Here is a 13,850-nt window from a genome sequence, read left to right as displayed (position 1 = left end):
TCTTCTTAATGCATTGAAACCTATTTGTCTGTGATGCTCTCCTGGGCCTCTCATAGCAATTTTGCTCTTCACTTCTGCTTAAAGGTTTGATATTCTTAGAGCCACTTCTGCTGTACCTTGGTTACTATTCAGGGGAAAGTATTTCCTGTCTTTTCACTGACAACACATTTGGGCCTTTGGTGCAAAAGTGAGTTTCTTGTAGGTAGCATATTGTGGGATCCTTCCTCATATTCATTATGTTGTGGAATGATGTGATGTAGGAGAGCCAGATTTTCTTGCTAAAGACCTGGGACTTGATCAGTCTACTTAGAAAAATAATGAGAAAATGTGTTTTAAGGGTAGAGTGGAGACAGGAAAGGTAGTGATGAGGGTACTTTCCCCTGGGCTCTTTTCTTCTAATCTCCCTGTGTCTAGTCCAGAGATGATACGTCTCTAGCTGTTCTTTATCATGACATGTGAGCACTGCTCTGCTTAGCTTGTGTATGTACTGTTTGGCTCACCCTGAGATGTGGCCTCTGTTCACAGGGTGTTCTTAACTTGTTGTAGTTGCAGTCCTTTCATCATAGGATAAAAAGAAGCAATCACTTTGAATCATTTTAAAATTACTCTTTGTACTTTTTCATATGTACTGTTAGATTCTGACATCACATGACATTGTTTTGAACTATTTGAACCTCGCAGATAAATAAGCATGTGATACATTTGAGCAGAGAAAATGAGTTCCAGAAGGAAAAGGGAGAACATAGGTCAGATCTCAAAAAAGGCAAAGAAAACACCTATCACATTTAAAATGTCCTGGTGTGTAATAGTTCATCTGTTTCCCTGGTATCGTTGGGATTTAATGAAAGGCAACACATTACATCCTGTCAAAGCTCTCTCCACTTTATTGAACACAAAACAAAAAATGGCATTGTGGGAGACAGACTAGGCTGAGAGCAGAAGGCCAGGGTGTCACCATCACTCTGCCGCCAGTGTCATGTTGTGCTCACATGCTTACTTGGGCCTCTAAAGGGACAAAAACAGGCTTCTCGGGGTTCCTTGAATGTTGTGGTTGCTAGAACTTTCGTGGGGAATATATTATGAACAGAGTCAGGAGAAGGAAACACTAGGGAAATAAGAGTATTGCTTATATGCTCATGTCCATGTCTCTAGGGGATGGCACATTCTTAGTCCTGTTTCTTTTTTTTTTTTCCTGGTTAAGTCTTTTTTTTTTTAATAAAAAAAAACAAAAAACAAAAAAGACTTAGTCCTGTTTCTTATCTAACAAACATTACCAGTCGATAATAGCATTTCCTTCAGATAAGTTGGCAGCAGTTGGAGTCCTGCATTCCAGGCAATCTCGACCAGTCCATACTAGAGTTTAAAAAATAATCAGATATTATTTTGAGACCTTGACCAGTTGGGATTTAATATATATATATAATATGTATATCTATATTATATGTATATTATGTGTATATGTACATACATAGATATTTCATATATCCAGATTTTTAGACCAGTGTAATTTAGTTATTTGATTTTCTTATTGTTGAAATATTTGAGTTCTTTACATATGTAGACTTTATTAGCAACTCTTTGTCAGGTGTATTTCATCTGCTCAAGAACCAGGAACCATGGCAGTGCCTTGAGGCAAGTCAGGTGTGAAGGAGCCAGGCACACCCGTTCCATTAGTTCATTCTGCCTACACCTGCCTAGGATGGGAGAACTTTCATCACTTTCAATGAAGGAACTCTAATGATAATCAAGTGTATCCAGCTGCTGCCTGCCTCCCTAGCCTTGAGGGACATTTGGTGGAAAGTTGCCCCACTGTTACTGAAAGTCCCAGCAGGCTCCCTGATTGAAGACTTCTCAAATGTGAGAGTCCAGAGGAGCAGAAAGGGAGCTATCCTCCCAGTTAAATGGGGTGGCCTGGTACCTTCACCTACTTGGTGGATTCCCTGCAAATTCTCCATCAAGGTCTCTTATTGGCTCTCAGCAAAGTGGAGTCTCTTGTTCCCTTGGTGTTGCTGTCACCTGATCTTGGAAGCTCTGGCCTTACCTATATAAGTATGTATATAAAGTAGTGACTCTTCCCATGGCTCCACTGATGTTCTCAGGAAAATAGAAAGAAAAGACCAAATAGAAATGGCAACATATGTGTGTGCATTTTCCACCTCCTTATCTCAGTGTCATGGCATGTCCTCCTTTACCTTCTTGACGGAAGAGCTGTCTGTGTCTCCCTGGGTGCTGCCTGGTGGAGGTCTGGTACTGAGCAGACCTGGGCAGGACGCACTGAGCCTGGGACTGATTGCCTGAGCCATACAGTTCCGAATAGTGTGCAGTTCAGAGTGCCCTGATGTGTTTCTCCCCTGACTTCTTTAGCTCCTGCTTGGCTGAAAGATGGTAGCAGATAAGGAAAGAGTTCTTCAGGAGAAGCATGGAGGTGACTGTGTCTGGGGGAAGGGCATGAGGACGGCATTGACACCGACCAGCATTGCTCTCAAACACAGCCTGGAACTGTGGACAGAAGGGCCCTGCTAAATCCCCTCAGGGATCTCTTCCCAAACCTCCTATTCTAGGCCTGAAGACCACAGAGTGAGGGAGAGGATGTGAGTGCGCAGAGCCTAGGAAGGTAGGGATGGGGTGGAAGAAGAGACACAGGGATGAGCAAGGTAGTGAGGGGTAAGGGAAATAAACAGAAAGGGCTGCAGAGAGGGAGCTCAGAGTTGCAAAGGGTACAGGAGAGAAGAAAAAGAAATGTTAGTGGGGCATCTACAGAGCACCAGACAAAGGAACCTGAAGGGCAGGTGCTGCTGCAGCTCAGACACATCTGGCTTCTGTCAGCAAGGCTGACAGAGGCTGACTACTGAACTCGAGCTATTTTAAGGACAGTTTGAACTTTGCAAGAAGCTGAAAAATGTCTTCTCTTCTTGGGGTTAGAAGGCCTTCCTAGATGATTTGAGTTTCATAAATTATTGGTCTTTCTCCAGTCTCAGAAAGTAGATCCCAATGACTCCGGTACATAGCTAGTTGTGTGGTTGTTGGCTGCCCCCTGCTGGTTAAGTCTGGGTGCTGCATGCTGCAGACTGATCAGAACTAGATTGAAACTGCATGGTGGGATAAAGGTGATTTCTCCACCTCCTCTCCCACAGTGTTAGACTAGGTCCATAGGATATCAACCTTTCTTGTAAAGTTTAATCTTGGGTTTTGATTGACACGATGTAGAGTTTCACTTGGACTTCAAATTCAGCACATTCTCTCGAAGCTTCTCATCTTCTTGGGCCTGAGGCCACCACACACCCGACATTTGTTTTGTCGTATCCTAGCAACAAGAGCCTCAATGTGCTCCTCTTGCTCTTCCTGTCACTCTGTTCAGTCCTTCTGAGACCACCAGGAGGATTATCTTTCAGGAAACCCTTATCACCTCCTCATCCCTTCTCTTTCGCCAGTCATGACAGCAATCACTGACCACAGCACTCATTGAGCTGACTACAGATATAGATACAGATATCTCCATGGTCCTTTTTGATGTGTGCTAGGGTGCTCGGTAAATGTCCAAATAGTAGGTAGAAGCAAACTATTCATACTGTGTGTTTCTATATTTGTTGCCTGCCTGTAATAAAGCTTAATTTACAGACTAAGCTCAGTACAAGATTAATAGGAATAACTAACCTGAGTAGAACATGGACAGTAATAAATCATAATAAAGTAATGTAATACCCATCAATGGCTTGTTTATGGAGTTTGCATTTAATATTCTCAGAGTAGGCTAGCAATGAATGACTAAAATCATGAAAAGCAAACAACAGACACAGGGAAGCTGTTATATGTATGCATATGTGTGCATACACATGTATGTACACTATGTGTCTCTATCGTATATGCCTCTGTGTGCATGTGTTCACATGTGGTACTAGGAATTAAAGCCAGACCTTAACACATGCTAAGCAAGTGCTCGATCAATACACTGTATGTTTATGTGCTGTGTGTGTGTCATATGTGTGTATGTGTATGTATGTATCATATGTGTGTGTCATATATGGGTGTGTTGCCAGGGATTGAAACCAGAAACTGACATTGGTGATCTACCAATCATATAATTTGTATGTATATAACTTGTATACATACTATCCAGTGTACTCATGTCTGTGTAAGAAAGTGTGTGTGTGTGTGTGTGTGTGTGTGTGTGTGTTCTGTGTCTTTAATTCCAGCAACAGGGAATTATGGAAGTCACTTTGATATTTTCTTTAAGCAATTCTTGGTTACTTAGAGCTCTGAGCCCTGGGTTAGTCACTGAATATAAGCAAACCTGGTACAGCCTCTGCTCTCCAGGAGTGGAGTATGACTGACCAAGCAACACAGACCACATGGTCATCCAACTCTGAAAGTTAGATGCACTTGGCCGATTCCCATCCCATACTGAATTTTCTACCACTCTATGTAACAAATTGCCACTATCTTGGTGGACTTTAATGATACCATTTCTTTATGCAACTCACAGTTTCTGAGCATCAGTGGTCTAATTCGGTCCTATGCTGAGGCCTTGTTGAGGCCAGAAAGAGATTCTCTACCTCCAGTCTGTGGAGATGTAACTCGATGCAGTGTGGCACAGTCATGGGCATGACTATCTAGTGGCTTTTGACATATAATGAAGAGAGCAAAGAAGGAGTGAGTCTTGGTGTCCGCTTGGACTTGGTTGAAGCAATCATACAAGAGCATGAGTCACAGGGTACAGCCATGTACATCTTGTGGAGCCATCCCCATGTTTACATGCATACCAGATGAGATATTGGGAAGAGTCTGAAAGACTCCTACTTCTGCTATAGGAGTTGGGCTCTGGGACACGTGGTGTTTCTTTATATACCAACTCAGCCTTGGCATCCACTTCCATGTTCAATGCCAACTGAAGGCACATCTCATAGAGCTGAGGTTAGTGCTGTATGTTGTAGAACCAAGCACTTAACATTTTACACAATACTGTTCTTTAAAATGCTACAGCAGGGGAATGGCCATATTGACCTTAAGAGTCACTCTAAGGATGATGAACTGGCATGTGTGAAGTGGCATGTGACGGTGATGACCAAATGTAGTGGGGAGAGGTACTGATGTTGACACCATCAACACTGTCATCACCCTCACCTGAGAAGAGGATTCAGGGCTCAGAGTAGGTAGGTTTTACTTAAAAGTTAAAGCTATTCATTTCAAATAAAAAGCCTAACAGATTGAAGAGGTTGGTGATTGTGGTTAAATTCCTAGACAAGGCTGGAAGTCAGAAAATGTGTTCCAAGACAAAAAAAAAAAAAAATTAAAATGTCTAACTGATCGAGCAACAGCATGCTCCTTTCTTTTTTTCAATTTTTATTTTCTTCATTTACATTTCAAATGTTATCCCAAAAGTCCCCTATACCCTTCCAGAGCCCTGCTCCCCAACCCACCCACTCCCACTTCTTGGCACTGGCATTCCCTGCTCCTTTCTTAACCACTCTCAGTGCTGTTCATCATTTTTCCCACCTTCAGGGTTGCTGTGGCTGATGGATGAAGTAACCTATAAAGCATGTGACACTATACTGTTCAGTGTCTCACTGACCCCCCCTTTCTGCTGCACCAGCCAGGACTAAAGCTCCCTCATCCCTTCTTCCTTCCTTCTAGGTTCCTGATTGTCCTGGGATGCTTGATTCTGGCCGTGCTCACCACCTTCAAGGAATATGAGACTGTGTCTGGAGACTGGCTTTTGCTGCTGGTAAGCTATGGTTCATTGGCACTGTACTCCAGGATGGAAGCTCTAGGTGCCATTTAGCTGGAAACTATTGGCCTAGATCTCAGATTCCTAATGTCTCTAGCCAAGTCAAGGTCCAAGAAAAAGCAATGCCCCCTTTGTCTTGCCAGGCCTGCCATAGGCATAGCCTTCCTGATGATGATCCACTGTTCTGGACAGAAATAAGGAGCATGTAGTCCAAGCCCAAACCACCAGTATTAAATGATAAAAACATAGCTTCCTGGCCCTCTAAAAGTTCACCTAAAGATGTACTCCATGCTAAACCTTGACCCTTCTTTGATTTCTCAAAACATAAACTGAGGATAACACTACAAAACACATGAGGCAATGGCTGGCTCAAAAGCTAAGGTTAGCAACACTGGCCAGCTAGGATAGCAGAGTCTGAGTGTTCTGGGTGGGGTTAGCAGATTGTGTTTGACCTCACTTATAGGGTATTTTAATAGATTCAGTGGACCAAAAAAAAAAGTGATTGGTTGGAATGGAATCTTCAGAAAAGCTTAGACCTGGATTCATTTTGCATAGAGGGTTAACATGGCGGGATGAAGACAGGAGCTGTCACAATGACCAACATGCACTTCTTCCCCTGGCCCCAGTATCCTCGCCACTAGTGCAGCAGCAGCAGATACCCATTTCCTCTGAGCTCAGTAGTCCTGACACTGGATACTAGGTAACCTCGTGCCATCCCCTGTTTCACACAGGAAACCTTTGCTATTTTCATCTTTGGAGCTGAGTTTGCTTTGAGGATCTGGGCTGCAGGATGTTGCTGTCGATACAAAGGCTGGCGTGGACGGCTAAAGTTTGCCAGGAAGCCCCTGTGCATGTTGGGTAAGCCCTGAGAATTGGGTCCAGTGGTGGCCTCAGTCCTCTCCTATAGTATTTCTCTAAGAAAGTTTTATGGGTGAAGAGTGCCAAAATATCTGGTGTTGAAATGGAGGAACTAGAGAAAGTACCCAAGGAGCTAAAGGGGTCTGCAACCCTATAGGTGGAACAACAATATGAACTAATCAGTACCCCCCAGAGCTCATGTCTCTAGCTGCATATGTATCAGAAGATGGCCCAGTCAGCCATCATTGGGAAGAGAGGCTCCTTGGTCTTGCAAACTTTATATGCCTCAGTACAGGGGAATGCCAGGGCCAAGAAGTGGGAGTGGGGGGAAAGGGAGTGTGGAGGAGGGTTTAGGGGACTTTTGGGGTAGCATTGGAAATGTAAATCAAGAAAATACCTAATTAAAAAAAGAAAAAAAAGAGAAAATCCATCTCCTTGAACTGTTCCTTGACATATTAGACAGGTAGTGATCCTTGGTGGTTGAGGACTGGGCTCACTCTTTGCATTTGGGTTGTAAAGAAACCACAAAGCACCAAATAGTGTATATCCCCAGTGCCCAAACAGAAGCACACTTGGTCACCAAAATAGCTCAAATCACCCGTGTCTTCCAGTCCAGTGGGGATAGGAAGTGCCACTCCATTGGTGGTCAACAGTGTGTTTCTGCTGGACCACATTTTACCTGTTTTACAGAGAAAGAAACTGAAGTTCACAGAACTGAGTTCTTCCAGTTTCATAACTAGCAAGCAGATCCTACTAGTCTTCATTATTTTTCTATTGCTGGGATGAAACACCGTGACCAAGGCATCGTTGTAAAGAAAGCATTTAATTAGGCACTTGCTTATGGTTTCAGAAAGTTGGTCTGCAGCCATCACAGTATGGATCACAGTGCTGGGCATGACACTGGAAGAGCACCTAAGAGATTATAGCTGAGAGAGAGAGAGAGAGAGAGAGAGAGAGAGAGAGAGAGAGAGAGAGAGAGAGAGAGAGAAGATTACAGCTTGCAACCTGATCCCCAGGCAGCAGAGAGAGAACAACTGAGCCTAATGTGGCGTTGAGCTTTCTAAAGCCCGCCTTCTCTAGTGACCCACCTCCTCTAAAAAGGCCACACCTCCTAATACTTCCCAAATAGTTTCACCTTTTGGGACCAAGCAATCAAACATATGAGCCCATGGGATCCATTCTCATTTAAACCACCACAGCACCTTAACACCACAGTTCTGGAAAAATCTAACGCCCCTGTACGAATCGCTCAATGACTAACACCCAAGATCCCGTCTCATTTTCTGCTTACTCAGAAGAACCACATTAAAACAGAGCCTGAGCATCAGGCTTCACTTCTGGAGCCTGAGCAATCCCTAATGCCCTCTTCTCCACAACTCATCTGCTATCAAATGCCAAGTGCCACATAAGGAACGTTGAGAAATTGTACCTCTGTGCACAGAGGTACGAACCAGAGGTGGAGCCTAACGGGGTCTGTCCCTAGCTCCTAGGAAGTCAGTGGTGGTGTCGAAAGGTTCATTTCCTCATCATTCACAGCATAATCCATTATCACTGGCATGACGTCACGCTCAATACAACTGCTTAGAACAGCCTCTGCTTGATACATGTTCATCAGCTCCTAGACAGTGCTAGAAATGGGGTCTTTCTTTTGCATGACCTTCTCTCTGTTCTCTGCCACGGTTTGTTCTCTTTCCCAGACATCTTCGTACTGATTGCCTCTGTGCCAGTGGTTGCTGTGGGAAACCAGGGCAATGTCTTGGCCACCTCCCTGCGAAGCCTTCGCTTCCTGCAGATCCTGCGCATGCTTCGAATGGATAGAAGGGGTGGCACCTGGAAACTCCTGGGCTCAGCTATCTGTGCCCACAGCAAAGTAAGTGTTATGGAAAAGCCATCAATTAAGAAGGCTTCTCTCCTACTTGTACCTTTCTACAGAACCATCTTCCTGCAGTGTCCATGAGGGTAGTCATGCTGCCAAAACTGACAATGATAATAACAAGGAAAAAGAGGAGGAAGTAGAGAAAAAATATGTAGATGTAGCCCAGGGAGGTAGATATAGACCACAGGCAAACCTGAGCTTAAGTCTCAGTTCCATTATAAGCTAGTAAGTTTGGCAAAAGTCATTCACCTCTCATTGGCCTTCAGTTTTCTCATTTCTACAGCTGAGATTACCATTTATGATTCAACAGCTCAGTGGTAATATCCATACCCCCACATGGTTGAAGGGTAGAATGAACTCACACAAGGCAGCATATAACAAGTGAGGGGGGGGGAGAATTTTGGAGTCCCACTGACTAATTTGGATCCAAACTCTATCCGTGTTATTTTGGGTTTTTGTTTTGTTTTGTTTTGTTTTTTAATTAATCCATTTTTTGCACTCTGGGACAAGTTCTATACTTGACTTCTCTGACATTCAGAGACACTGAGAAGAAAAAAATCTGTATTACCAGGGTGAGATTTCTAGTGTTGATCCTATAGTTACAACAAGCCAAGCACCACTCCCATGACAAATGTGCCCCAGGACCTCTATCGGTTCATGCTTCCAGAGTCAGGTATGCTGGCTGGGTCTCATGTGTCAGGAAACTGAGCTCTGAGTCACCAAGGCAGGGGAAAAAAGCCCTTGCAGATCCTGCAGAACAGATTTTAAAAACAGGAAAAGATTTGATGCCTCTACTTCCCAACACTGGTGATACAGCAGTCACAGTCCCTTGATCCCAGAGCTAACTGCTGGAATACTTGCCATGGGAGAGAATAGATTCCGCTACCGAGCTGCTGGTGAAAGTTATACAGAGTCAGGATTTGCTTGAACAGTGTTGTAAATGACTACGAAACCCACTTTAACTCCCGATGCCAGCCATTATCCCACCACCTAATGATCCAGCACAGCTGGTGTATCTGCATGCTGCACATGATCAAGCAGCTGTTTCTAAAGAAACAACCAAGCAATCTTCGGGCTTGCAGGAGCCCAGGGAGGCAGAGGTTCCCAGCTGCAGTCTACACCAGCAAGAGGCTTTGTAGGGGTCTTCAGAAAGCCCCTGGGGAAGGAGTGGGCAACTTCCTTTCCCCTATCAGATCTCTTTGAGGGCAGACCCTCAGAGGAGAACCTCCCACTCCAGTATTGGTACCATTTGCCTTTGCATATGTGAGTATACATGAGTGCCGTGTACGTACGACACCGTGGGGAAAGTAAGACCATGAGAAGAGAAGCCTAATAGTGTGGAAGAAGCAGACTGAATACAAAACAGTGGCACTCTTAAGGAAAAGCCACTGGGCTCTCTTATCTTGACACTGACCTCACACAACACCTGATAAAACAGTGAGGAAGGCAAGATGTATTTTGACTTACGGTTTCAGAGTTTCGGTACACTGTTGTGGGGAAGGTTGGGCAGAGCCACTGAGGCAGCAGGGCTGTGTGTTGGAGGCTGTTTACTTGATAGCAGAACAGGAAGTGGAACCAAGGAAGCCTTTCAAAGTCCCACCCCTAGTGACCCACTTCTACCAGCTAAGCCCTAACCTCTAAAGTTGCCACGGCATCCCCAATTAGCACCACCAGCCCAGAAAGAAATGTTCGATATCTGAGCCTAGGAAGGGTAGTTCTCATTCAGACCACAGTACTCTCTCTAACGGGGTAAAACAATCCAGGGAAATAACCATAATGAAGGTAAGAAGTGAACGCAGATGGCTGGAGCCTCCTCATTTGGTCCTGCAGGAAAGGGTAGTGTGGGCAGCAGCAACTCTGTGAGCCAATGCAGTAAGAATTGCCAGTGAGCCTCTCCTGACTGCCATGGGAAAGACAGCTTTGCCAACAAGAGCTCCCTGAGATGCCCCAGTAAAAACACCGCTTTACATCCAGATCATGTTCCCCTATAATCTTGATTTCTCCCACCCACTCTACCAGGCTAAGCCTCTACAGAGGACATCAAGCAGCAGAGGCCCCTAGGGATCATCTCCATCAGCCTGAAGCTTTACCACCTCTTGGTTCTCCTTACTCTAGCATTTCCTTTTAACCAATCACAGATCTGTGTTTGCTTCTCACTGTGTGGCACTATCTATGAGATCATAAGTCACGTTTGTCTTTTATGTTTTCATATATTCTAATATGCAAGAATCACTTTAACATAAAAAGGCTTGTCTGAATTCCACCAAGGGTATCCAGGACACCTGTAGGACTCTTTTGTTCTACATTATTATTATTATTATTATTATTATTATTTTGAAAATCAGTATGCTACACATTGTAGGCACATTTTTTGAGCCACTTTACTGGTTTCTATTGTCTTATACCCTTCCAACCCTTATTCCTCCCTAATCCCTTCCAACCCCTCAACTCTAGGTAGGAGAGAAAGAAAGTTAGAAGGGAAAGGGGCATAGACCTCTTTAGACTACTTCCTGCTGCTTAGGAGCAGGACGTTCCTTAGGGCAAGTCCAGTCTACATCATCTGAATATCCCCGATGATCAATAATCCAGCAATAGCAAAAGCATCAGCAGGAACCAGCATGAGCAGGCACCAGCAGCTACCCCAGGTCCTCTCAGGGCTGTTGCATTTAGACCCTCTCAAGTGTCCCTAGCATTCCAAAGGTAAACTATTTGCAGATAGAAAAAAAAAAATCACAGGCCTCCTAGAGCATGAGATAATGATAGTTAGCAGTTAGGGACAATCTGAGGCAGCCCCATATCACACTTCTGGGATTAAAACGAAACTATATTCACCTAACATAACTGGTATGTTTAATGAAATGAAAATTCTCATCTTATGGATAAGAGAGATTAGTTGTGCTTTGAAGCACTCAGTGAAAGGGTGGTAGTGTGGGGTCCTTCTCCGTGGCTTTGTCTCCTGGGCCTTACTAACTGCCTTTTGCTGCTAATCTGCCCACGGAGCTGATTTTTTTTTCACTGCTCCGTGCAGTTCTGTGACACATGGAGTCTCCCAAATTCTGTGCTTGTCTCTGAACACTTTCTCCTGACCAGTCACCTTCTCAGGAAACCTCCTGAGTTATGATATCAGGTCACCTAGACGAAGAGGGCTTTTCTTCTCCTGGAACTTACAACATTCCAGTAGTTAATGATGGGAATGTCTGCATTCTTGCACACACACACACACACACACACACACACACACACACACACACACCGTTTTCCATGGATAGGACATGAGACTCAGAAAAGGTAAACATGACAAACAAGCATGGACTCCAACTCCCAGACTGCCTGGCTCAAGCTTCCACCGAGGACTTCCTGCTGACTCCCTCTGTTGTTCACTGTTCTAGGAACTCATCACTGCCTGGTACATAGGCTTCCTGACACTCATCCTTTCTTCATTTCTTGTCTACCTGGTGGAGAAGGATGTGCCAGAAATGGATGCCCAAGGAGAGGAAATGAAGGAGGAGTTTGAGACCTATGCAGATGCTCTGTGGTGGGGCCTGGTGAGTCACCTTCCTTGAAATACGATCCTAGAGAGATCGTATGGAGACTTGACCACTACATGCAGAGGGAAGTGAAGAGCAGGGTATGGGCACACTCAACTCAACTTCATTCTGCATCCACTGAGGGCTGGACCTCTTTCACCTTCGAATTTACACAGAAGAATCAAGAAGCTTCTACCAATGAGGAATGTACCTAGAAACTTTTTTTTAATGGAGCTTGTAAGAAATTAGAATCCAGAACAATCTTTTTGCATGGTTATCTGAGACCTGGCCTTGTCAGTCCTAGGCAAAGATCTTTCAGGCCATGTTAATGGGGGGAAAAAAGAAGAAGAAAGAAAAACAGTATCAGATATATGCATGACATGCAGACCTGAAGACACATATAAAAGTGTGAACACCTATACAAGTATTAATCCTGGCACTCACTGAAGTCTTAATTTGCTTCACATCACTATGCTAAGTAACTAGTGTTTAAACCCAAACACATGTTAGCCTTTTTTTTAAAGTGAGAAACTGAGGCAAGAACCATAGAAGGAAGGTGAAATAGTTTAATACTTACTTTAAGGCACTTGAGATTTGAAGGCAAGCAAATGTGCTCCAGAGGCCATGGTGTTGTGAACTGTGTCCCGATAAACACATAAGCACACACTGGAATAGACTGCTCAGGACAAACACATGAACAGTCAGGCATGCACAGATAAGGACATACACAAATCCTCTGACAAACACAACTCATCACGTGGCTGCACATAGATCCATATAGTCACAAATTCCATATAGTCACAAATACAGCCATTCTGTGGTGGAAACAGGAAGCTGATTTCAGTTTCCTCCACTTCTCTAAAGATATCAAAATGTATAGGTGTTCATCCCTTCTAGAAAACACTGTAGCATTTGCATACGAGCCAAAGACATCCTCCTATGTGTTTAAATCAAACTTAGATTACTTTTAGTGCCTAATGACATGTGAATACTATGTAAAGGCTTGGTAGGCTGTAATTCTTACTTGTCTTATTTTATCATTTGGTTTTATTGAAATGTTTGAAGCATAGTTGGTTAAATCCCAAGATGTGAAAGCTATGGCTATAAAGAAGCAACTGTACACACACACACACACACACACACACAGAGAGAGAGAGAGAGAGAGAGAGAGAGAGAGAGAGAGAGAGAGAGAGAGAGAGGGATGTGTGCACATTTTCACAATTAGTTGGACACCTCTAACCTTAAATCGAGCAGTGGTGCAGGACTCTTGTTACATATAAATGAGAGCAGCATCGAGCAGGTGCAGAGGCTGACACAGCAGAGCTCTGTTGACTGCCCCTGCTGTTCCTTATCTGGGGAAACCCTGTCTGAACGCTTCTCTCTTTCAGATCACACTGGCCACCATTGGCTATGGAGACAAGACACCTAAAACCTGGGAAGGACGTCTGATTGCTGCCACCTTTTCTTTAATCGGCGTCTCCTTTTTTGCCCTTCCGGCAGTAAGTTCCTTCGATTGTGACAGGAAGTTCCCCTTAATGCCTAGACCCAGCTCAAATTCCAAGCCTCACATTTCACCCTTTTGTATCCTGAGTTAGATGTTCCACATCCTATCATTTATCAACTGTTATGTCAGCATAGTGGTGCCTCACCCCTCCCCCATGGCTTGTGCTGCTTCCTTGTGCCAGGAGTGATGTCTTCACATGCCTCCTCATTTGCTAAACAGTACTACCATCTTCAGTCAAAGACAGTGGCCCCCTCCCATAGCCATTCTGACTCCATGTGCATTAGCAGGCTTCCATCTCTGCCTGACCTCAAGGACTGATATCTTTAGGGGCTAGAGCTCCGTCTTCATCTGTTGATGCCC

General features: G+C 44.2%; 1 protein-coding gene across 4 annotated transcripts in view; it reads left to right on the top strand.

The window, feature by feature from the left end:
* Kcnq3 (potassium voltage-gated channel subfamily Q member 3) overlaps positions 1-13,850 on the top strand; it is a 277,993-nt gene that overhangs the window by 233,747 nt on the left and 30,396 nt on the right. For all 4 annotated transcript variants that reach the window (XM_029469949.1, XM_029469950.1, XM_029469948.1 and 1 more), the window contains 5 exons: positions 5,632-5,722; positions 6,457-6,583; positions 8,281-8,453; positions 11,849-12,004; positions 13,375-13,485. In XM_029469949.1, the coding sequence (XP_029325809.1) occupies positions 5,632-5,722; positions 6,457-6,583; positions 8,281-8,453; positions 11,849-12,004; positions 13,375-13,485 (658 nt within the window). The remainder of the gene's footprint in view (positions 1-5,631; positions 5,723-6,456; positions 6,584-8,280; positions 8,454-11,848; positions 12,005-13,374; positions 13,486-13,850) is intronic.

The sequence above is a fragment of the Mus caroli genome, chromosome 15 (genome assembly GCF_900094665.2).
Source record: "Mus caroli chromosome 15, CAROLI_EIJ_v1.1, whole genome shotgun sequence".
NCBI classification, from domain to species: Eukaryota; Metazoa; Chordata; class Mammalia; order Rodentia; family Muridae; genus Mus; species Mus caroli.
The sequence above is the reverse complement of the archived record's forward strand: the minus strand, read 5'-3'. Positions and strand labels throughout refer to the sequence as shown.